Below are 25,634 nucleotides of genomic sequence, written 5' to 3'. Positions count from 1 at the left end.
TCGTCCATGAAATTGTTTCAACATAAATTATCGTTGAAAATAAAATTTTTATTGACTAATTATTTCAAGCGATACAATCGATTATTTTTAGAAGGATTATTACCACAAAAACCTCCAAACTGGTACTTATGATAAATTCACAAAAACTAATTTTTTGGCCGCAAAAAAAAAAAAAAAATTTCCTAGCTATACACTTTTGAAATTTTCCCTAAACTAATTTTTTGACCGTCAAAATTTTCTTTGGAAGAGCGAAAGGCTCATTCCGTTATATTTGAATTCACATAGATAGATGATCGATAATGTTCAACGGGTTTATAAAACGAAAAGCTCTGCTATTTATCGATAGTTGCCAAGTAATACATAGTAATTTCAATTTTTTTTTTGACCTTTTCGTGATAGGCCTAAACAAAAATTCCTTTTATTTGGCATTGCTCTTCTTTTTTTTTTTTTTTTTGCCAACGACGAATAATTTTTCCCTTTTTCGTAAATACAAAGAAAAGACTGAAAATATTTTTCTTTTTGCTTTTTAATTTTTCAATTTTTTTTAATTTGCCCGTCGCTGAAATTTGGGATTGCCGCTATTAGCCGAACGAAATGAAGTAATCCCGCCATCGTCCCTTCCACTCTCCTCTCTTTGACTCTCTCTCTCTCTCTCTCTCTCTGTGCAGAAATTCGAGAGCAACCAGTCGAATCGCTCGACCTCTTGAAGATTCTTGAGCAGCATCGATCGGCGTCCATTGAAGCATGGGACCGTCTCTTCTCTTACCTCGTCTCGGTATCAATCCCTCTCTCCGTCATTTCTGACTGTGCGTGAACAGTGAATTTCGATTAAGAACCTGGGGAACATTCGATTCGCGGTTCAAATCCGTGTCTTGTTTCCGATTCCTCCCGACGGATTCGTTATCATTAGCCTGTTAGGGATTCTGCTCTCGATTTTTCCGCTTCGTCGTGAAATGAATCACTGAAGGTTTCGGTTTTGGGGACAGCTTCGCTTCGCAGTGCGTGCTGGGAGTAGGGGGAGCAATGCGGGTTTGTTGACCGATGAGATGCAAACGCGGTAAGAGTCCCATCGCTTCAACTGGTGTTTCTGTCTGTTTTATTGTTTCCTGGGTTTTTCTTTTAAGCGTGTTTTTGTTAAAAGAGAGAGATGAGCACCCTATGGGAATGAATGCTTCTGCACTCTACTTTATTCAATGATCAACTAGTCTCCATAAAAGACTGTACTACAACGAAAAGGCTAACAATAGCCAAAAAAATAGCAACTAACTTGACCCATGTACAGCATCATGCTGCAACCCATTCCTAAAAACTAGGATCCACTAAGTTTTAGTAACAGAAACTTCCTATCAAATAGGACAACACACATGACTAGATATTTTATTGAAAACATGAAAAAACAACTTTGACTCTTTCTAACAGTTTTAGTGCTTGGGTTTTCTTAATCTTCAGTCGAAGAGAGCTGGGTGACGACGAGCTTCCGAAAGTAAATTGGTCGCAGCATGCGAATGCGCACGATAATTTTTCCAACCAATCTAAGTTTCTGAGCTCGAATTTCCTCTACTCATTACCAAACCAGAAGCCTCCCGTTGAAGAATCAATGGGCTCGAGGTACTTATCACAGCTCAGTTTACTGTGGCACAGTAATGACGAGTCAACTGAAACATTTGCATGGCTATCATTCAAGAGATTCTCCTGATGCTAACATGTCCTTGTTTGCTAGTAGAACAAACTTAGTCCTCTTGTGGTTGTGATGACTTGGTAAAAAAGAAGCTTTTTGCTGCTGATGTCACAGCTATTCAAAGTTAAGTTGTCCTACTTCACACAAATATCCAAAGTCAACAAATTACTATTCTCTCTGACAGTGTACGGAGATAAGCTACAATAATTCTTTTCCCATACTCTTGATTAAGAATGGAATATTGACAGTCAGGATTGCAGATTCTCCCTAATGTAGTTGTTTTTTGCTGGTCCAAGTGACAGGATTTACACACTTTGAGGTCTTTTGGTGGCTATGGTATCTTCAGCTAGAAAAGTAATAGGTGAAAATCCCAGATGCTTAGAACTGTTTGCAATGTATAAATTTGCTGTGCTCTGCACAAACTTTTTTGGAGACAGTTTATATAGTTCAGCATTATCAACTTCATACATTGGCATCGTGTTTCTTATGTGAAAGATAAAGACTGGAATCCACATCTCAGTTTGTCATGGACATTGCTATTTGGCTGATTTATATGATAACCCTGTACAGTTGCCTCAGCCTTAGTGAGGGCCCTGCACCTTTGCTGTATGTTTATGCACTCTGTTTGACCTATATTGGCCTTCTAATGACTATATCCATTCTTCATTAGGTCTATGGTCTTCTCCATGATTAATCCTCAGCGACTACCCAGTAACCAAGTTGACAAGGTAAACTTGTTAAGCACATTTATCTGCTTTTGGTAGTTGTGTTTTCTTTCGGTTTCCCATTTGCGTTAAAAATGGGCGAACCTCCGCAATAGAATTTGTGCACGAGAGTAGTTTTATGCATCCTATTGTTTTCAATGGCTATACTGATTATTGTAAATTGTAAATCTAACTCTAGCTCTCCTAAGGAAGCAACTATCTGTGATATTTTGACGTTTTGATTCGCATGGCAACCTTGGCATGTTAAATTTGCAGGCTTGGCTTGCTCTTTCTAGTCTTCAGATATCTTCTAGGACGTACATAACACCTGGGAAGACTTTGCCGGTCAAGGATGATAATGCTGATCATTCTGATAAAGTTAGCAGAACTGTCTTAAAGAACTCAACCAGTAGCAATGATCATTGTCATTCATGGAAAAGCAATAAGAAGTTAAATGGCTTGACTACCAGGATTGATTTGTCAAATAGTTACGTGTCAAATCCAGCTGTTTTGGCCAATTATGAGGCTGCAGAAGGGGGAGGTCGAGCTAGGCGAAGTGGAAATGGCATTTTAGAGGTGAATAAAACACATTGTGATGTTTCTGCAGCAGCAGTAAACAGAGACAGCATGCCTAATGCACATATGAAATCATCAGGGGGAGTTTTGGCTGATGAGCTAGATGACGATGACATTCTAGAGGTAATTTTCTCCTTAAATGGATAGCTGCTGATCAAACTGAAACTTTGTGAAAAGCACTAGCCTTTCCTTCTGATAATAATTACTTTTCAGTTTTGTTACTTGAATTGATTAAAGGCTGTAGATCGGTCTAATTTGGACTCTAAGCAGGCTTAGATCTCATTGATCAGTGTGTCTGGACTCTGTACTTGTCAGAAAGAATAAAAGTTCAGCTATATGATCTTTAAGGAATGCTGGATTAATAGTTCATGATTGGATCACTGATATTGTTAGAAATCTGAAAAGCTTTCTTTTTTGTTCAGTCAGTTGATAAACCCTCTTCTTACCATAGTACAATTGCCATCAAACACTTTATGTCTTAGTTTTAATTTATTTGGTATCTCTACGATTAGCATTCATCTTAGTGCCTTCGCCATGTACGGGTACTTCATCAATTTGAGGTGGGTTTCAGAGTATTGATGTCGACCAGATTGTAATGGAGCATTATCAATCTACTTCAACACCTCAATCATCAAGCCATAAGCTTCCGCACATAACTCCAAATGTGGAAAAGGATAGTTTACAACAAGATGAAAGTTGTTTGCCTGAGGAGCTGCGTTTGAATTGCAGTCATGGGTTAAAGGTGTGTTGGCCAGTTTCATTTGTCCCATTAAGATGCTGTGTATTGTTCTCTTCTGCGATTGATATGCTCATATTGTAATGAATGCAGCTAGGCCTTTGCCCAGACGCTGCAAATCATTTGCAGGAAATGAAGGACAATTTAATTGCAATATCCAACGAGCTCCTTGACAATGTGACTGAACTAACTCCAGAAGTGGTGGAGAATCTTCGTCGTGATAGGTTTGCTCTTCTGTCTCTTCATAAATTCCTTTTTGCCTGAAATCTAATGCATGCAAAATGGGGAAATGATAAAGTGTTAGTTATAATTTCCAGTTTCTGTATAGATTTTTTGGCAAAAAGCTTTAATAGAGGATGCAATAACTTTTAATTGCTGTATGCATGCACACTTTTGTTAGGTCACACCTCAATAGGCAAATTCAGCAGCTTGAGAATCATCTTCGCTCTCTTACGGTTGATGAGGAAAGAAGACAGTCTCATTTTTCTGCATCCGCAGCGCCTCCGAAGTCTTTGCTACATGAAACACCTCGATCATTTGGATCTAGGGTAGAACCTTTTAGACTAGAAGCCCATGTTCAACCACACAATGAGCCTGGCAGTTATGATAGATGGAACTCGCCATCAGTTTCTTTCACTTCAGATAAGTTTCCTGCTTCATCAGGTCCTGTGGAGAGAGACTTGTACATTCAAAAGCCTGTGGAAGTTAATTATATTGAAGGTTCAGTTGACAAGAAGTGGAGCAGTAGGAGCTTCCCATGGACAAAAAGCTTGGAGGTGTTGCCCACATAATACTTAGCTTTTATTTACATATCTTGTACTTCTTGTTGCTTACTAACTTTACTGCCAGGATCATAACAAAAAAGTATTTGGGAACCATTCTTTCCGCCCAAACCAACGCGAAATCATAAATGCCACCATGAGTAGATGTGATGTTTTTGTTTTAATGCCGACTGGAGGTGGAAAAAGCTTGACATACCAGGTAAATTAAGTTCTAAGGTTGGTATTTGTTTGTGTTCTTGCAAAATTACTTTAGTAAAATAAGTGCTTCTTTTTCTTCATTTGCCCTTAAGTTCCATAGAAAAAATGGAGCTACTTGACATTCTCTCAATACGCTGTTTTAGTCCCATTATCCATGTAACTTTGGTACAAAACCTTCCTGTTTTGATGTGCATGGTTTGGAATGTGTGATGGCTTGTGATTCCATTAGGTCAAGTTTTTCAAAGCTTGTACATTACAACTCTGTTTTTTTTCCCCTAACAGCTTCCAGCTCTAATATGTCCAGGGGTGACATTAGTTATCTCACCCCTCGTTTCACTTATTCAAGATCAAATAATGCATTTGTTGCAGGTAACTTGTTGGATTGCCATGTTTTTATCTACATTATATAGCTTCATTTATCCTGTTTTTTAGGGGCTGTTTCTCTAATGCTCTCCTGTACTCTTCTCTTGTAGGCTAATATACCTGCTACTTACTTAAGTGCTAACATGGACTGGAGTGAACAGCAGGAGATCCTTCGAGAACTCAATTCTGATTATTGCAAATTCAAGCTCCTATATGTCACGCCTGAGAAGGTTGCCAAGTGAGTGTCATTCCACTCACAAATGATGCAAGCAAAATTGGGTTTCAAACTCCTCTAGCATAGCTAAGAGGCAGCTTCTGGCATATTTAGATTTAAAAACCTTAAAAGTTACTGGATAACTCGAGACAAATAGAAAAGTCATAAAATCGTACCACTCAGTAGGTGGATTAGATCCGTTAATGGTGCTGCTGCGATTTTGTATGATAAGGCTCTTAATTCAACGTAGGTGATGGAGGCTGAACGCATATCTTTAAATAGATAAATCATGTTGCAGAGAAATATTTAAGATAAGTCGGAAGTGCTCTCAGAATTTGTACATGGCACTAGAGCGGGATCCAGAGTTTGAATATCTCTGGCCCTTGTTTTACCTCCCCAGTCATAATCAACTTCCACCCTAAATCTCAGGAAAAGTCCAGCCTAGGGGAGTGCTAATGCATTTATCTCTATAGGAGATCTCATCTAATAGCTTGACCATCTGGAATATACTTTGATGCTTGTTGTCTGACACGAGTCTCTCTTGAAATATCTAAATAAAGCATCTAATACTTGAATATCTACTATTTTTAATTTTCAAAAGCATATTTAGCATTTATCCTCCAAGTAGTTAATAACATATTCTGTTACATTCTTCCCAATATTTCAGCAAGCTCTTTTTGCCTCTTTTGTGAATGCAGAAGTGACGTTTTGTTGCGGCATTTGGAAAGCTTACATGCTCGTGAACTTCTTGCTAGGATTGTCATCGACGAAGCTCATTGTGTGAGCCAATGGGGTCATGATTTTAGACCCGACTATCAGGTCTGGAGGTAAAAGTTTTTTTTTGAGTTTTATGCTACCGATACTGCTTCATCTTTCACGAAAATCATCTTGTATGTTATGCAGGGTCTTGGTATTCTGAAGCAGAAGTTCCCCAGCACTCCAGTTTTAGCTTTAACTGCTACTGCAACAGCCAGTGTCAAAGAAGATGTTGTCCGAGCTCTTTCTCTTGTCAACTGCATTATTTTCCGGCAGAGTTTTAATCGTCCAAACTTATGGTTTGCATCTACGTGAGACATTTATCTTTCTGCTGTGGAAAGTTTAGCTGATTGTGGAAGTTTTCAGGTATGTTGTCATTCCAAAGACAAAAAAGTGTCTGGAGGACATTGACAAATTCATAAAAGAAAATCATTTTGATGAATGCGGGATAATTTATTGTCTTTCAAGAATGGACTGCGAGAAGGTTGCCGAAAAGCTGCAGGTTGGTCCTGTTTGATGATGTTTGCAACCATATTTAAGTAGTTTGATCGTGTATGATGATATTCACGTGGAGACTGCTTTGATTTTTTTTCAAATATCAAGTTTCTAAATTTGTTGAACTAAAGACTTGTTGGTGAGGCTAGAACATAACCTCCAACTGGTTGGAATTATCTGGCATGAGAGTTCAGTACTACACCTTACATGAAACTACTGACTTACCACTGAAACCTTTGACAGCATTATGTTTAGCATGGTAACAACACAATTTATCACATCCTTTTGAATGAAATATTAGACATGAGGGTTTAAACTTTCATGCTTGATATTGATATGAATTGATGTTGTTATTATGAATTTTGATTTTGACTTAAATTGATGTAATTCGGACTCATCTAGATGGTGGTTCCCTTGATTGAAATTTGGCTTAACTACATCTACATATGATCACATGCCATGATCACTTGTTGTGATTGGATAGAGTTAACTTTGTGAAAGTTACTTCTTGCCTAAAAAAGATGACACTTTGGATCTAATCACAAGTTTTGGTTGTTGAGTAGTGCTTACTAGATTGATTATGTAGTACATACCATTTAGCTTCCCATATTTTAACTTTTTATTTCATAAAGAGGACTATTTATTCCCAACGGATGAAAGGCAAATAGAGAGGACTATTTATTTTCGAAGGTTGAAAAACAATCCCGAGCTTTCCTACTGTCACTCATTGAGTCTGTTTAAGTATGATTATTTCCGAATTGTTAATGAAACTGTATCCTTCTCCTTTCTTGAAACCCCCCTCTCACTGTCCCTTTTATCCAAAAACGTTCACTTTCCATGCAAGTCTGATTTGACTATCTTTTTCTGCTCAACCAAGCCCATGTAGATTTTCTCTCTTTTGGCGAGTGTAGGACTCTTGAAGCTCTGTATGTACTGTGGGGGCATTGCATACATTGCATGTAGATTTTCTCTCCTTATCTATGTGTCTCCACCACATGCATTGGATTCATGTTCAGTTGTTTACTTGTGTGTATGTGCCTGCGTGCTCATGTACATGCAAACATGTGTTGGAGTTTATTTTCTCGAGTATATCTGAATATGCTTTGTCTGTGTACATAAGATAGCTCCATGCTGCAGCTGAACGTATGCTAATTTTATTCCATTGTTGATGCTTGACCACTGCCAACTGTTCTAAAAGTTTAAGCTGTTAGATGAAGCCGCGATTTAATATTTAAGTACTCTTTCCCTCCCCTCACACTTAGTCCGGTCTTTTTGCCTAGTACTAAGTGTGGGCATATTTAACTTGGGAGGCAAATGAGGCCTGGAAAGATTTGAAATCAGGACCTCTTGCTCTAATACCATGTGAGATTTGTGGGACCACTGTCAATTGTTTTAAAAACTTAAGCTGTTAGATGAAGACATGATTTAATATTTAAATACTCTATTAGTTTTCATATCTTTTATGAATTTTCCTTATTTGTCCCATGAATTCATGGAAGATTACATCTTGCTTTTTCGGATATTACACATGCTATGCAGCAATTATTTATCATATCATTCCTCTCTAGATGTTGTGGTTCACTTACCCTTCCACTAAATGCTTCCAGCTCCATAATTTGTTCTCTCTGTTTTTCAAGTACACAAATGACATTTCAAATTCTTCAATAAATGTTTCTTAATTTCCTATATTCACAGGGTTGCACCGGCAAAGCAGATTTCTTATACATTCCTTTCTTTTGTTAGATAAATTGCTCGAATAAAAGCTAACACGCGAGAGATCCTTTAGTTGTTCAGAATTTGTTAAAAGAATGCATATGTTTGTCAGGAATATGGACATAAAGCAGCATTTTACCATGGGAGCATGGATTCTGCTCAACGAGCATTTGTCCAAAAGCAGTGGAGCAAAGATGAGATCAATATCATCTGTGCCACAGTGGCATTTGGAATGGGTATCTCTTTTCTAACCAGTTGTGATTGTAGTAACCAAATGCGATAGCATTTTGACTATGGACAATGTACCTTGTAGGTATCAACAAGCCAGATGTTCGCTTTGTAATTCATCATTCTCTCCCTAAATCAATTGAAGGTTATCACCAGGTACATTATGAAACATGATGATGCTTTTCTCAAGCATTTGAGTGCTGGAAGTTTCAATTGCTGAACATTAATAAAATAACTGTGTGATTATATGGTTTGGGTTTAGCTTGTGACATGGTGATATTTCTGGATATTGGCCATATCACAGGAATGTGGTCGTGCTGGACGAGATGGTCAGCGTTCGTCTTGCGTGTTGTACTACAGTTACAGTGATTATGTAAGTACGCTGATACAGCAATACTTCTTCGAAATTATGCACTTCAATTCCTTTTCCTTCTCCTACATCTTTTAGCATGTTTATGTAAATTAGAACTCTCAAGACTTTATCATACGTACTTTTCTTGTTCATGCTCGTTTTTGCAACTTAGAAAGTTGGTTAATGTTGTGAAGTTCTTTTTTTGAAGTACATAAAACTTCAAATTGCTTTGACCATTTCTTTTTGCATAACCTCTTTGGTACATTAAGGCACGTCAGGGAATAATAACAGAACTTTTATGTGTTCTATATTTTGCTTGGACAGATACGTGTAAAGCATATGATTAGCCAAGGAGTAGCAGAGCAAAATCCATTCTCAAATGGTTATAACTGTATCAATATGGCGAATTCAGGAAGGATACTTGAAACGAATACTGACAATCTGCTGCGCATGGTATTGTACTGATTCAAATGATGCTTTCTGAAAAAAATTATGCTTTCTAAAGTTCCAATTACTAAAGATGTTCTGAAAGTCATGCAATTGTTTCAGGTCAGTTACTGTGAGAATGATGTCGACTGTCGACGTCTCCTGCAGCTTGTTCATTTTGGAGAAAAATTTGATTCCAATAATTGCAGAAATACGTGCGACAATTGCCTCAAGATCAAAAGTTTTGTTGAGAAGGATGTGACTGAGATTGCAAAGCAATTGGTTTGAATGCTTACTATTTGTCTTTTTCAGTTACTGTTGCTCTAATCTCTTACGACCTAAGATTTTTGTATTGCTCATATTCGAATGGGGAATTACTGTTGTGTAGGTTGAGTTGGTGAAGTTAACAGGGCAGCAGTTTTCTTCAGCTCATCTATTAGAAGTTTACAGGGGTTCTTTGAGTCAATATGTATGTTGAGAAAGTAACTTAGATGTTTTCCTTTGATCATCCTGTTCTTTGTCCACTTGATTCTTAAATTAAGAGTGTTAAATCAGGTCAAAAAGCATCGGCATGAAAAGTTGAATTTGCATGGAGCTGGGAAACATCTATCAAAGGGAGAAGCTTCCCGTGTGCTACGGCATCTTGTTACTGAAGATTTACTGGTTGAAGATGTTAGGAAAAGTGACCTTTATGGATCTTTGTCATCAATACTGAAGGTAAATATCACTCCTATGACTCTGTGGCCACGAAATTCATTATTAATCATTTAGTTGAGAAGAAAATTTTCCTCCCTCCTTTTGGATGCTTGCTTTTCGCTTTGAGACAAGAAACTATGTTCCTTTGTTGATCTCTGTTCAGGTGAATGAATCCAAGGCTTACAATCTTTGCTCTGGGAGACAATCTATCATACTGAGGTTTGTCATTTATTTTGCTGTTCTTTAGTTGGTGATTATATGGGCATCCCTTCATTGAACCAAGAAATTTTCTGTTTTCAGTGTCGAAAATTTATCAGCAGCATCTCATGGTGCTTATTAACCATGTGCCCTCTTATGTATCTGCTATTCTACTCTGACAGGGCGTTGAATTGATTTGTTAGGAACTTTTTTGTTCCATAATTTTAGCTTGAATAGCACTCATGTCTTAGAGACAGAAAGGAAACACTACATCTGAAGCTTCTCATCTCTATTGAAATTAACACGACATTCATATATGTTTTACTCAACTTTTGTGGAGTTTTGGCCTCGCCTTTTTTTTTTTTTTAAATTAAAAAAAAGATATTTCAAAATAACCTTTTCTAGCCTTCAATGACAATCAATGTATATTGGTTGCAAGCATCTTGTGGGTCTACTAAGGACTTAATTATCGAAGCAACAATTTATTATAGGTATTTGGTATGGTCATGGACTTTGAAGGGTGTTTGGCAAAAAAAAAAAAAATGAAAAAGCACTTCCGAGGGTGTTTATTTGCTGTTATCTATTGTAATGACCCCACTATTCTAACCACTAGTGGCCAACAAGATTTGCTGTAAATTTTTATGGTAGATTCTGATTATTGTCTCATCCACAACCTTTAGTGTTTCACTTTTGCATCTAGTCCAAGGTCTTTCCTTTCCCCGAATGCCCCTCACATTATTGCGCTCTCTCTCTAAGTCACTGGTTGCAATGAGTTTAGTTCCTTAATTTCATATCCATCATAGCTGTCTTATTAAGTGGCATTTTTTGGAGGATGCAATCTCTATTCCAGCAAAGTAATTGTTGCAACATATTTATGACTAGAACGTACATGCTGACTCATATCGGAAAATTAATGCATATGCGCATTCAAGAGAAGGAGCTTTCGGGATAGCTGGGAATTTGAAGGAAAACTGGGAGAAATTGATATATCCATGAGAAATTTGGAGTTCGCTTCCATTGTAATTTAGATCTGAAATACCTATTTAATGCGGTTTATCGTTTCAAGAATTGTTCCAAGTACAAAATGTGATCTTATGCTTACGAAAGGTCTAAAAAATCTCGGGTTCATAATCTTAGAGAAAAAATGGTGCTTAATAGAGCAGCGGCATGGAGTATCGATGTGATCGATTCCCCTTCCTGAGAAAACAATTTGTTGTGGTTGGCCTGCAGCTGTTGTTGCTGCTCTTTTATCCTGACTGACTCCTTTCATGCTATTAGATTGTAAGTCCTACATGACTCTTGCAGATGGTAACTGGTTTCTGAGGTCAAATTAGCAGTAGTTGACACCTTTTTCATTGACACATGGTCGAATGATATATTCAACCTGTTTGATCTATCAGTAGATGCAAACAGATGATATGGTTTATTGCGTGACAGAACTTAAAGCTTTAGGATTAGAAAGATTTGGCTACAATTTTTGAAATTGTAGGAGTAAATTTGCTGACACAAGCGTGGTGCGACACTAACTGTGGGTTTGGAGCTTTGCGTGTTGAAAGAAACTGATGATTCCTCTTCTAGGCTTTTGGCTTAATAGGAGAGAGAAACAAAAGGGCATTTCAGAAGAGTTGAATCCTCTTGGGTTCTTTAAAGTATAATCAGTTGTACACTCTTCACTTTTGGTATAGCAGGAAAATTCAGTTTCATACATCATTTTTTTTTTTTTGTGGTCAAATACATCAAATTTGTTGAAAATGTTAGAATTGTGCATAATTTTGAATATGGGTGGCTTCTACTGGAAGCTGTTCTGTATCAGGCAGTACACCTTGGTACCTTTTCAAGAAAAGAACTTGAAGCTTTAGAATCACTCAGGCAAGGTTGGATCCCTCTGTGTTGTCAAACGTATTGTTGCTAATATTGGTCATACTTGTCCCATAACAAACCTATGAAATGACTGCTGGGAGGTTTGCGCTCAAGTCTTTTGAGTAGCTATATATCTTAGGAGATTTAGCCACGGTATGCCACCATCCATAATATTTGTTTGATCTTTTTTGAGAAGTTGATGTCTGTGTCTTTTAATGTGTTACATTCGAGGAAAATATAGCAAAGCAACTTCTGCTTGACTGTAGTGCCACTGTATTTTGCAGATTTCCTTCCTTGGCAAAGATGTCTAAGTCCGGCAAATCTGATGTGACTCCTGCCAAAGCATTGTTGACGTCTGGGAAATTAAGTCCTCAAGTAGACAGTCCTGCTCAACCTCAAGCTCAAGGAGATCTGGTATGGGAATATATGCATAGGCACATGTCTATGGGTTGTCCATTCTCCTAAGAACAAGATGAGGTTGCTTATCTCTCTTGACCACTTGTGGAACTTCTTGTATTTCAGATCCTGTCAGCCAAATTATACACTTCGTTGCGTATGCTTCGGACTATTCTTGTTAAGGAAGCTGGGGATGGGGTCATGGCATATCACATATTTGGGTGAGCTCATCTTATTCATGAGTTAATTCTGAAATTGTTTGTTTCGTGGTCCTATTAAGTGAATATTCATCGAGCCCTCCCTTTTTTCTTTTTGGGTCCTGGACAGCAATGCTACCCTTCAGCATATCAGCAAAAGAGTTCCCAGAACAAAGGAAGAACTGCTTGAAATCAATGGCATTGGCAAGTAAGTTATGAGGAGACTTTATCTCACATGCTCCACTAATAGCAGATAATTAACCCTTATGTTTCTGTGCAGGGCAAAGGTAACCAAGTATGGAGATCGGTTGCTAGAAACCATAGAAACCACCATTAGGGAATACCAGGGAACAGATAATAGAAACAGCAGCAGTAGCAATGATAGTGTGGATTCCATGAAACGGAGAAGAGAGGCAAATGGAGGCACAAAACCCAATTGCGAAGAGGATGATGACTTCACAAGAAGCACTGGCCGCTCTAAGAAAAGAGCCACGATAATGGAGGCCCAAAATTACAATAATCAAGATGTCAAGGAGCCAGGCGATGACATTGCATATATCGATGATTTGGATTTTGAGGATTCTGACTTTAATGTCGATGTTGATGTGTCAAACGTTAACAGTGCTGGAAGAATGCTGCCTTCATGGTCAAAGTCCTGAGAGTTTCGACACTGATAAAAGCTCTTAAGATTATGAGTTGAAAGAGGAAAATTCAGATGTTTAGTGCAGCTTTGAGATATGGGCTGTTCGGATCAATAGTTTCTGTTGTAATATAAGGGTAATTGTAATATGATTTGCTAGTGGAAGCAAGTTTTGGTGCCTTATCTTGGCTAGTCTACTTCAATCTAAGTTTGCGGCAATCTCAGAGAAACCTCATGACGGTTGTAATCATTTGGAGGAAATGAAGTTGCTCTTTAGATAGGTCAAATACTGAACGATACCCACAAAATGGTGTAATTTTTGAATGTGTGCATTTATTGACTTTTGTTACAGTGCATCAACAGGTCAGGTTGAGGTCAGTGGTGGTGGAGACGACTGGGCCTTTCTGTGTGCTAACTTGACAGTTTTCCTCCAATGAAAAACGGAGCGGTTTGAAGATGGAGAATGTGCAGCATGGGAGTTCAGGCAGGTTTAAACAATTCTTCTGTTTGTATTGGCTGACTCACAGAGCGTATTGAACTTTTCTTAGTTAATAGTATGTATATATTTGATTGGTTTTTGTAATACAATGGATGGTGAACTCATATGTAGTGTCAAATTTGAACATGCTAGGGTGACTGATAGAATGCTTGGTGATATTGAGCATGGTTGTATATGCCTGGATCACGAAATAGTCAAAACTCGGCTTATCGTTGTCATGGGAATCATCATCATTCTACCTATTAATTTACGGGGTCCTTTGGATCAGTCATGTCATAAACTAACTTAACTACTGTCGGCTTAGCTGGTCTAAGGTCTATTCAAGAAGTTGCTTTCATAGGTGAGCTCACTGAAGACGAGTTGATTGGACTTTTTAAGAGTTACTTTGTATAATCTCCACTACTTTTTAATGTTGAACCAGTTTATTTAGCTCTTGTTAGAACTTAGCAGGCGGAAATGGAACTTGCTAGTGCGAAAAATGATAGGATTCGGGGTCGCATCTCGGCTAGGATTGCATATGCTGAAACAAGCACATGTGACTATTGAGCTTGAAGCAACAAGAGTTATTATGACAACTCTCTCTCTCTCTCTCTCTCTCTTGTTTTTTTTTTTTTTTAATTACAAGCTACCAGTTGACTGTCAATAAAGACCAGGTTGACTGAGCGTTTAAAATTAGATGAAACCTAAGCCTACAACAACCGCAAAAGATATTGGTGGAAGGCTGAACAACCCTGTTGTCTCAACAGATTGAGCAATCTGATGATGTTGTTACACACCAGAGAATAATAGGGATCCCTTTGACGTACAAGGTTGGTGAATGACAAGCCAGCGAAGATGTTGGCCATTAAAAGCAAAGCTGTGGTCAAACCACAAAACGGTCCTTGAAAGAAAAAAAAAAGAAAATGGGAACATCCAAACTAGTGAAAACAAAGGATTAAAAAATCATCATCTTAATCAAAAGAAGAATATAAAAAGATGTGTTGTCTGAGCAAACAAGGAGAATCATTATCGCCTTCCTCTTGTAAAAGGTGAGAGGAATCTGTCCACCTGATGGGATAATTCTGCTTTGCAATAAAGCAAATGCAATGCAGATCAGATATTCTCCTTTGTTTCTTTACTTGGAATAGTCACCTTGCTTCTCTTCAAAGCCAAGAACTTGCAGAGATTTTCCCACATTGAATATGCTGCCCTTGTGTATGGAGAGAGCAAAAGTTTCTCTAGTAGCTTCAAGTACTGTGGATTCTAGTTGCATTTGTAAGATTTTTAAGGTTAGCCATTCAAACTCTTGTGGGCTCAAGAACTTCGTTATCTTGGAATTTATGATTGTGATTGTTTCCGAAGAATCCAGACATTTTTACTCGAGAGGCTTAGAGAATAAATAAAACTGCATGACAACTTGTTCTTTAATAAGCCAAGTATATGTCCCATGGAACTTTAAAATGTGATTAGCTTGATCTATTGAACGTACGGGATCTTACTAACAAGTGCCAAAAATGCACTTATTACATATAAGCCAAGGAAGACAATATATTGCAAATTGCATAGTTTCCTTTATTAGATACTAGCAAATGCTTTAGGGACACTGTCGGGGAAAAGTACCAAAATAGTCTTAAAATTATTGCATTGGATACCAATTCAATCATAAACCTTTCACGGGGACACCGTTAGTCCCAAATCCTTTTGCATTGGTATTAATTGAATCTATTAGGCCAATTTTGGCAAAAAATCGTTAATGTGGAAACGGGCTATCCTATAACTCAGCGTAGAAGTGGATATTTTTAATAATTTTTTCTTTTATGTGCTTTACTCTTTTTTTTCTTTGGCTCTGAGCTTACAAGAGCCACCAGCCAACCCTCGCCAGCCACTAGTGCGAGGGCGCCACCACTCTTGCCTACTCTAGGTGAGGCTGTGACGTACAGATCAATCGAGGCCGACGAGCGTCCCTTGCCGACCCTCAGCCAAAGAACAGAAGAAAACAACATAAAAGAAAAAAGAACAAAAGAACAAAACCAATACCTGTTTCGACAGGAAGTGCATTGAAATCAGAAAGGCAAAGGAAACCTACACAATAACAACCAAAAAGAGAAGCCAAATTAAAGGAGAAAGAAGAGAGAGATAGTATCAGATAATAATTTCATTTTCGTGATTTACACTTATGTTGAATTATGCTCTTGAGATTAGAAATCCTAGTCATGTTCTCATGAAAATTGAGTAGCGACATCGTTGATCATACATAAATAAGTCAGTTATAATTATTGAAAATCTTCTCTACGGGCGTCACACTTGGCAATCATAGTTTGCATGTGATCAAACTTAAATAAACACTTAGCATGCAACAAATAGGAATTCAAAACAACCAAATTTGATTCACCTGCATCATTTACAAGGCAAATGTGAGACTACTAGAGCTGTCTTTAACATTTTCAGGAATGAGAATAACAACAACAAAAAATCCTCCAGAAAAGGAAAAAAGATGGAACCAAACTAATTTGACAAACTTTCATCCTACCCTCTTTCATCTTTTTCATTTATTTTTTTTTTTTTGGGTGGGGAATCTAATGATCCTCCTGCACCTTTTCCTCTATATCAATCAATTGATTGCCTCACATGTTTGAAATTTTGAAAGCAATCTCTCTCTCTTCACTCTCTATCTACGGCTACACAAGTCCAAAAGATTCTTCCTTGCCTCAACTATTTCATCAAACAAATCATCAAGTTGTACCATCACACTCTCCACCCCACTTCTCAAACACCCAATCAATCCCTTCAAATTCTCAACCCTGTCTTGCACATGTTCCTGCCCCACTTGATGATGACGATGATGATGATGATGATGCTCAGCCTCTTCACCCCCCCTCTCCAACTGCCCCCTGAGTTCCTCCATGCTGTGCCTCGCCCTCCTGAGCTCGTAGAGGAGGATCGGCGGCGCCGGCGGTGACCCCCAGCTCATCCGGTCGATCTCGCTGGCCATCCTCTGCTGGATCCTCGACGAAGAGATCATGAAATTCGACCCGAACACGGCGTGGTCCTCGTACCCGCCGTGGTGGAAGACCGAGTCCGGCCAAGTGTAGACGAGGCCGGAGAGGAGGATCGTCAAGAGCAATGAGCTCACATTCCTCATGGCATAGAGGGCACCCCTGAAGCCACTGAAGCCATTGAAGTTGGACTCCAACGGGATGTTCTCATTGAAGCACAGCGAGAGTGGTTGAACTCTTGCTTCCATTAAGTGCCTGTTCTCCACCTCCAACACCAACACCTCTCTTCTGCATTCATCGATAGCCCGAAGTACCTTTGAAATATTCAGAACAAATAAAATGTTATATATATAATTCAGAGTGATATGTACAATCAGAAGAAATACCATAAATATCTCTAGAATATATCTAAATACCCTCGACATAAAAAAAAGAACGAACATTAGAAAAAGAAAATAGAAGATTAATAGGGCTGTTATGGTGTGGCACAAATTATCTTAAGCTCATGAAAAATACAAAATTTCGAAGAACACCTTGCGAATAATGAAAAAAGAGAAAGATGGTCGATTTCCTTCAACAAGCTTATAATATATATAGAGAGAAGTTACCTGCAAATGATCCAAGTGATGATCATTTAAGCCGAGGGCATTCAAAGCCGTCGCGCAGTACCTCTCCATTCGAGAGAGGCCGAACTTGATAACGCTACAAGCTTCCCAGATCCTGTCACTCTCGTCCATGTACTCGTTGAGCCACTTCTCGCCCACGGGGAGGCGGAGCTCGTGGACGAGAGAGGTCAACTGGGAGTGGACCGACTGGAGCGAGCGGAGGACTTGCTGCAGATGCTGGACTGACATGAAGTTGTTGCCGTAGGTCGATGACGATGAGGACGACGATGAGGATAAGAAAGAAGAATCCAAGTCGTCGAGTGCTTGTGTGAGGAAGTTGTAGAAGCCACTGACCGATGAAGGGGTGGTCCTCTTCCATGATGATGATAGTGAGTGTGGATTCATCCTTGAGCTTGAGGTTGTAGAGAGATAGAACGATGGTGAAATGATATTAAAAAAGTTGATGGAGATGGATGTTGGAAAAATATCGGAAGAAATTGAGTAACAATGTAGTCGGACTTTGAGGCATGTAATTACTCTCTTTTAGGATTAATTTGCCCCATGAAGTTGCTATAGGTTTCTGGAAAATTCCTTTCAAGATATAACAAAGTCACGGTGAGAATATTGGATAGCAATTTCAGTAAATCTCCTGAAACTCTTTGCGAAACAATGGAAAGATGGCTATATCTCTTTTGAAGGAAAAAGAAAAAATGAAAAGTAACTACCAAAAATGAACAGAACTGTCCATTACATAATGCTAATAGAACATATCTCTTAGTGTCCGAATTGCCCATATACGAAGTGCATCTAATAATTGCGCACCCGCACACGGGTATAGTGAGATCTAGCTCAATTGCCCATTTCTTTGTTTTGAAAGACTATAGTAACATTCTAACTAATAAAGAAACTTGTACTCTTATTTCCATCCTATGTAGAATTAGAAAAAATAACTTTTTTGTTTGTTTTATAAACAAACTTCAACAATCCCCCACTTTGTTTGCAAAACAAATATTTTCTATTTTTTTTAAATAAGATACAACCAAAATTCCATAAGATCGGTATACATATACGAATGTCTCTTTCGAGTTAAACTTTCATTTAGTGCAAGTATCTCAAAGTTCTAACAAAAGTCACAAGTAACTGCTGGCTTTAAACTTGTTATTTTTTTTATAATAATACCGGACATATAACACATATAATAACCTCTTGTTTGAATGAGAAGTTTATAATAAACTTAGCACTGTTATAGTCTTGTGCTTGTTCCTTTTCATGAGCTCTCTATAAAAGCAACCATAACTTTCGTAAGAAGTAACACCACTTTCGAGCTCATATATGTGAAGTATCTATCATGTATTTCTGTTACTAATAAACACAATACATCAATGTAATAGACTTCATTAAGAATATAATTCAGCCTCTAAAATGTAACAGACAATATTGATTTCTCATGTTAGGGCTAATATTAGTATTATACAATCACGTTCAATAACTTATTCTTAGCCATTAAACCATATAACTAGTGATGTGCTAGTATTTGATCGGGTTATCATTACTGGTGATTTTAATTAAATGGTTTCAGCCCATTTCTTTTGAGCTAATTATTATTAACTCTTTTGGCAGTGCCTTTATGAAAGGGTCAGCCAAATTCTTGCTTGACCTCATATAGGCAATTGTTATAATGCCATCTTTAATCAATTATCTTACATACTCATGCCTTAAGCTAATATGCCTAGCCTTGCCATTATGAGTGCTACTATAAGCTCTTGCCAAAGTAGCCTGACTATGACAATGGATAGAAATAGGAGGGCACATGACTGGGTCACAATTTGATGTCCAACAACAAATTCCTATTCCACTCGACCTCTTTCCTAGCTGCTGCTAAAGCAGCAAATTTTGATTCCATCGTTGAGTGAGATATGCAAGTTTGCTTTTTGCTCACCCAAGATACAACACATCCTCCTAATGTGAAAATCCATCAAGAGGTGGAATGTTTATCTCCAATGCTTGTAATCAAACTAGCATCGGTATATTCTTCTAGTATAGCCGAATAATTATTATAGAACAATCTTAAATTTTTTGTTCTCTTAGGATAGCCAAAAAATCTAGTAACAATATTCCAATGTTCTATACTTGAATTACTAGTGTATCTACTCAACTTACACACAGAAAATATAATATCAGGTCTAGTATAATGCATCGCATACATTAAAGACCCTATAGCACTCACATATTCAAGTTGTGCTGTTGCCCCACTAGAATTATAATTTAACTTCACATTGAGATCAAATTGAGTATTCGACACTTTGTAACCAATATGCTGGAATTTATTTAACATTTTTTCAATATAATCTTCTTGGTTCAAAGAGTTACTCACACTATGCTTTTTAACTTAGATACCCAATTTAGTATTTACTTCATTCAAATTTTTTTATTTTAAAATTCAAAGTTAGATACTTTTTAGTCTCATTGATTCCAGTCTTATTGGTTCTAAAAATAAGCATATCATCAACATATAAGCAAATCAAGACCTCATAGTTTTTAGTGAACTTAAAGTAAATATACTTATCAGCACTATTATGTTTGACACTATTGAATCGTATGACTGAATCAAATTCTCATGCCACTGCTTCGGAGCTTGCTTAAGTCCATAAAGAGATTTAATCAATTTACACACTTTCTTTTCATTCCCATGAAGTACAAAACGCTATAGTTGTTCCATGTGAATTTCCTCAATTAAATCTCTATTTAAGAAAGCAGTTTTTATATCAATTTGATGAACGTAAAGACCATAAATGGATGCTAAGACAAATAGAATTTGAATATATGTTATACGTGCTACATGAGCATACATGTCAAAATAATCTATTCCTTCATTTTTCCTAAATTCTTTGGCGACTAACCTAGCCTTAAAAGCTTGCATAGTAATATTATAATTATACTTTCTTCTGAAAACCCATTTACACCCAATAGGAGTCGATCCTTTTGATAAATCAGTTAATACTCAAGTATTATTAGACATAATTGAATCCATTTCGTCATTTATAAATTTTTTTCCAAAAAGAAGCATTTCTAGAAGACATTGCTTCATTAAAGCTTTTAGGATTGTCTTCTAATTTAATAATAATAAGGGATATTTATTTACCACGTTATTATCTCTATCTCCTTCAACAAGGAGAACATGAGTAACAAAGTTAGGACCTAGATCTTTCAATTTTCTGGCTCTAGTGCTTTTTCTTGGTGCAGTCATATTTTTCAAATCATTTGTTTCCTTCTCATGAGAATCTACTTGTATTTCTATAGGTCTTGAATTATTGTTTTCAATAATTTCAAAGTCCGTAGAACACTTGTTCTAAAAGAATTCAACATTTCTTGATTCCACAATGACATTTGACTCTAAATCAAGAAACCTATAAGCTTCACTATTTTCAGTGTATCCAAGAAAAACACTTTTAATAGTTCTAGGACCAAACTTGTTCTCTTAGGATCCAGTGCTTTACAATAAGCTAAACACCCCACGTTTTAAGATATGATAAGTTTGTCTTTCTACCTTTCTACAATTCATATTGACTTACGTTATTCTTCTCGGATGGTATTCTATCATGAATACAACATGCAGGAAGTAATGCTTCACCCCATAAATTAATTGGTAACCTCGAATTAGAAAGCATATAATTAACCATTTCTCCAAGAGATCTATTTTTCCTTTTAGCCAAACCATTCTGTTGTGGAGTGTATGGTATTTAAGTTTGATGAATAATATTATTTTCTTCACAAAATGATGAAAATTCATTTAAGAAATATTCACCACCTCTATCTGAACATAGAACTTTAATTTTCCTTTTCAATTGATTTTCTACTTCAGCTTTATATTTCTTAAACGTGGTAAACGGTTCATCTTTCGATCTTAGGAGATAAACATACAAATACCTACTATAATCAGTCACAAAGGTAATAAAATACATTTTATCACCACGAGTTAACATTCCATTGAATACGCATATATCGCTATGCACCAAATCTAATAAATTCAAGTTCCTTTTTTGTGCTCGGAAAAGGCCTCTTCGTTAATTTAGACTTAGCACAAATTTCACATTTATTTAATTCGTTATTAAAATTGATCAAGCCTAATTTTTTTCAAATTCTTTAAATAGTGAAAGTCTAAATGCGCTAATCTACTATGCCATAAAAATGAATAGTTAATAGCATAAATAGAAGATTCAATCTTATTATTGATACGTAGTTGATACATGTCGTCATTGGCATATAACCCTTTCCCACAAATATTCCATTCAATAACCTTGCCGGATTCAAACAGTACCCGAAACCCCTTTTTACATAACGGATCAATAGAAATTAAATTCTTCCTAAGCTCGGGTACATACAAAACATTTAGAAGGGTAATTTTCTTTCCCTAACTGAATTCTAACTCCACGGAGCCTTGGCCTTTGATTTTTGCAATACTGATGTTTGCCATTTGGACCTCTCGAAAGTTAACGTCAACAACCTCTTGGAAGTTCTTGATCACGGACTTAGCCTTGCACATGTGGACTGTTGCTCCTGAATATAACCAACAACCCGATTGGACAGAAGTACCATTGATTTCAAGTTTGAAAACTTATGTGTAACCATGGCCACATAGTGTTCTTCAACATCATTGGTATCTGCCTTCACAATTGGCGTTAATGTATTCTTCTCCTTAGAAGTGTTGTTCTTGCGGTGCCTACAGTCCCTTGCAAAATGCCCCAATTTGCCGCAAAAGAAACAACCTCCTTTCTTTTTCTTTTGTGCCTTATTAAAATTCTACTCTCTCTTGCTTTTCAAGGTCGGGTGATTCTTAGACTGAAATTCATTACCTGTCAGGACATTCACTTTAGTCCCATATAATCCAGAATTTTCACGTAAACGCGACTCTTCCTCAACGCGAAGACATTTCTGGAGTTGAACCAAAGTTTTGTCCTTTGTCTCATGCATAAACCTTTTCCCATTGTCCTTCCAACTTGAAGGCAATTTAACAATAGTTGCTCCAACTTGAAATGCTTTTGGTATGTCGATTTAGAGAGCACCAATTTTGTTCACTTGAACTTGTAGTTCGTGGACTTGCTCCAGATGGGGTTTATTATTCATGAATTTGAAATCGAAGTACTTAGCAATTAGATATTTGTTAGTAGCTTGTTCCTTTACTCTGTACTTGAATTCGAGTGCATTCCAGATTTCTTTAGCAGGTTTCATTTCCATGAATAAGTCATACAGCCGATCGGACAATGTGTTCAGAATGTGCCCGCAATAGAGTAGTTCGCCTTCTTCACGTTTCTTCTTTGCTTTGTTCACCCTCTCAATTTCTTCGGCATTTGGTTTTTCTTATTCAGTGGTAAGAACAAGATCTTCAATAGGCGCCAAATTCGGGTCCAAGAAATATGATATCTTCAAAGCCGTAAGCAGAAACATAACTTTGTCCTTCCAACGAGCGAAGTTGTTGTTGTAGAATCGATCCATCTTGACCATATTCTGATTCATCACTTGATGGTTTTCAACTCCATTGTTGCATGAAATTGATCTTAAAAATTATCTAAAAATTATTGGAAGAAATGGAATAATAATGTAGTCGGACTTTGAGGAGTGTAATCACTCTCTTTTAAGATTTATTTGTCCCACGAATTTGCTATAAGTTTCTAGAAAATTCCCATCAAAGTCAAGTTGAGAATACTATATAGCAATTCCAATAAAGCTCCCGAAAGTCTCTGCGAAACAATGAAAAGATGGCTATTTCTGTTTTGAAGAAAAATAAAAAAAAATGAAAAGTAACTTCCGAAAATGAACAGAACTGTCCATTATAAATGCTAATAGAACAACCTCTTGGTGTCCAAACTGTCCATATACGAATGTACCTATTCGTGTCCAAAAATTGCAATTTGAAATGACCGTTAGTGTGTGATGACCGTAATTCTAACACAACTATTTGTGTTTAATAATTGCCATTTGGACACAAATGTTCGTGTCCGAACAGTCACAATAAGAAATAATGAAATATAATTATAAAATAATTACTTTTGAAATAAAAAAATATTGTTGATTAAGGCTTATTTTCGTCCGTGGTGCGCAAAGTGCGTCAAAATCACACACCCGCACGTAGATATAGTGAGGTCTAGCTCAGTTGCCCATTTCTTTATTTTGAAAGACTATACTAATTTTTTAACTAATAAAGAGACTTGTACTCTTCTTTCCATTATATGTGGGATTAGAAAAAACAACTTTTTATAAACAAACTTCAACAATGTATATATGTATTTGTAAGGAAAATCATGTGTACGAATATATTGTGAATCTAATGTGCATTGTGAACCGATAGGATTATGCATAAATAACATATCAAGATTACAATATTATATTATTCATGCATTTGAATCGATATGTATCGTCGAACCGATAAAATTACGCGATATAAATGGTAAGTTAAGATTACAACATTAAGTTATCTAGCGCGATCTGAACAAGTGTTCAAAGAACCAAGCTATTTCGGTGATCGCGATGATAGATATATGTTTAAATCATGCAATGTAATTTATTATAATAATTTTAGTATATATCTAGTGGGTTATTTGTAATTGAGAGAGAGAGAGAGAGAGAGAGAGAGAGAGAGAGAGAGAGAGAGAGAGAGAGAGTATATGAAGTGTGTTAGTTTTGAAAGAAAAGAGATTTATTCACATGTTTCTATGTTGAAAGGGGGTTAAATCGTTGGGTGCAATAATGGGTGTTTCCCAGGGAGTGGAGGGAATGATAATTTGGGAATCTCTTGCGACCATTCCTTTAGTGAGTGATTGAATTGGTACGACAGTGAAATCATTCCACTTTATGCTTCTTGGGTTGAGGACATTTCGAATAGAGAAATGTGTTTTGATGTGTATAAAAAATATTACTAAATTTCATCTAGTAAATTATGTGACCAGTTAATAAAATTAATTAATCTAAACATGTCATTTGTGATATACACAACATCACTTAATAGAAGATCCTTTTAAAAAAAATGAGTACCCTTCATCTGTCTTTAAAAAACGATAACGAATCTTAACTTGTTAGATTCTTTAATTTGTTGATAAACCAAGTTTATCACCGAATTAAGGAATTATTTCTTTATCACCTTGATGGTATGATTTTTGGAGAATAAACGAGTGTTTATCAACACGGTGAAACTTCTTTTGGGGTTGATTATATCTCAATTTGAGAGTCATCTATGAAGGAATTGGTAACTCTTTCAGAAAACATTTGGTTGGTTGCAACCAAATCGAATATACTATATATCCTTTTGAATTTATAGGGTGGCAATGTACTTAAACTTATAATTTTTCGTTTATCGGTTAATTTCATCTTATCCGACATGCTTTGAAAAAGCATAATTTACATCAAAGGAATAAGATCTAATCGAATCCCGCAACTAAGTTTGAGGGTTTCTTCTAGTGAAATAATTCTCTTTGGTTTCTTTTCTAACATATACATGAACACGCTTACAAGGGTTGACTCCAATTCTAGCTACTGTAGTAATTCGAGCTACAATTCTTTCGATTTTACATCCCAAAAACTACACGTCTTATCAAAAGAAATTGTTATTAATTATTTGTGCTAAAATATAAAAAATTATACAATCAGCCTAAACTTATTGTATGGATATCAATTTAATAGTCCTTATTTTTTTTGCTCGAAATCCCAATATAGTCATTTCGATTAATTTATGTTGGGAATCATTGACGTAATGGTGTGCCCACGTAGGACGGCCAGTGATGATAGAACCATCACGTTAGTAATTTTCGACTAAAATTTATCGAAATGACTACATTGAAATTTTGCACAAAAATATAGAATTAAATTATTAACTTTTGAAAAATTTGGAACGAAGTGATACCTATATTATAGGTCAAGGATTGATGAGGGTAATTTTCAGGTTGGAATTATGACACTGCAACCTAGTAAATTGTGAAGCGCATATGCTTAGAAGTTGAAAAAAGGCAAAATGAACACTCTGGTATTCTCTCATGATGAGAGTGAGAAAGAGAGCGATCATCAAATTCCTATGTACGAATGATGGGACTCTGGGCATCGAAGATTGGTTGATTTCTTCAATGCAGAATCATCTTCTTTTTGTACCCAACATTTCAATCGAGGCACTTTTCAACTAGCTAAAGTTAAATTAAAAAATAATTTAATTCGAAGAGCAAACGTGTGCTTCCAAGACAATTTACATCTATCTAGACATTGGATACGTCTAGCACACAAAAGTAAAGTTTTGAGCCCACCATCCGAAAATTGGAATCATTACTGTCGATTTTCTTCATTAATTAGGTGATTAGGGAAAAGG

The 25,634-nt window shown here is 36.7% G+C and overlaps 2 protein-coding genes across 6 annotated transcripts; one reads left to right on the top strand and one right to left on the bottom strand.

The window, feature by feature from the left end:
• Positions 1–644: 644 nt before the first annotated feature.
• Positions 645–13,902, top strand: LOC115756919 (ATP-dependent DNA helicase Q-like 4A). Of its 5 annotated transcripts, none has more exons than XR_007198540.1 (27): positions 645–775; positions 987–1,057; positions 1,450–1,608; positions 2,349–2,406; positions 2,659–3,081; positions 3,530–3,700; positions 3,788–3,918; positions 4,095–4,470; positions 4,544–4,675; positions 4,957–5,043; positions 5,148–5,275; positions 5,950–6,070; positions 6,155–6,306; positions 6,374–6,509; positions 8,328–8,451; positions 8,529–8,599; positions 8,748–8,816; positions 9,120–9,248; positions 9,345–9,503; positions 9,610–9,690; positions 9,777–9,938; positions 10,081–10,136; positions 12,260–12,389; positions 12,498–12,592; positions 12,699–12,776; positions 12,849–13,489; positions 13,577–13,902. XR_007198540.1 is itself a non-coding variant. In XM_030696899.2 (26 exons), the coding sequence occupies exons 2-26, from the start codon at positions 1,047–1,049 to the stop codon at positions 13,225–13,227; spliced, it is 3,615 nt and encodes a 1,204-aa protein (XP_030552759.2). In that variant the 5' UTR covers positions 645–775; positions 987–1,046; the 3' UTR covers positions 13,228–13,902. The 5 variants fall into 5 exon arrangements, 2 of the variants coding, with proteins under 2 accessions (XP_030552759.2, XP_030552758.2); XR_007198538.1 differs by having other exon boundaries at positions 13,572–13,902; XR_007198539.1 differs by having other exon boundaries at positions 13,561–13,902.
• A 2,435-nt stretch (positions 13,903–16,337) lies between these two features.
• On the bottom strand, positions 16,338–17,720 carry LOC115756920. The gene is made up of 2 exons (XM_048279274.1): positions 17,291–17,720; positions 16,338–16,996 (listed from the first exon to the last, which is right to left on the bottom strand). The coding sequence occupies exons 1-2, from the start codon at positions 17,690–17,692 to the stop codon at positions 16,355–16,357; spliced, it is 1,044 nt and encodes a 347-aa protein (XP_048135231.1). The 5' UTR covers positions 17,693–17,720; the 3' UTR covers positions 16,338–16,354.
• Between the last annotated feature and the right edge of the window lie 7,914 nt (positions 17,721–25,634).

Source organism: Rhodamnia argentea, chromosome 5 (genome assembly GCF_020921035.1).
Source record: "Rhodamnia argentea isolate NSW1041297 chromosome 5, ASM2092103v1, whole genome shotgun sequence".
NCBI lineage: Eukaryota > Viridiplantae > Streptophyta > Magnoliopsida > Myrtales > Myrtaceae > Rhodamnia > Rhodamnia argentea.
This window is presented reverse-complemented; position numbering and strand designations above follow the sequence as displayed.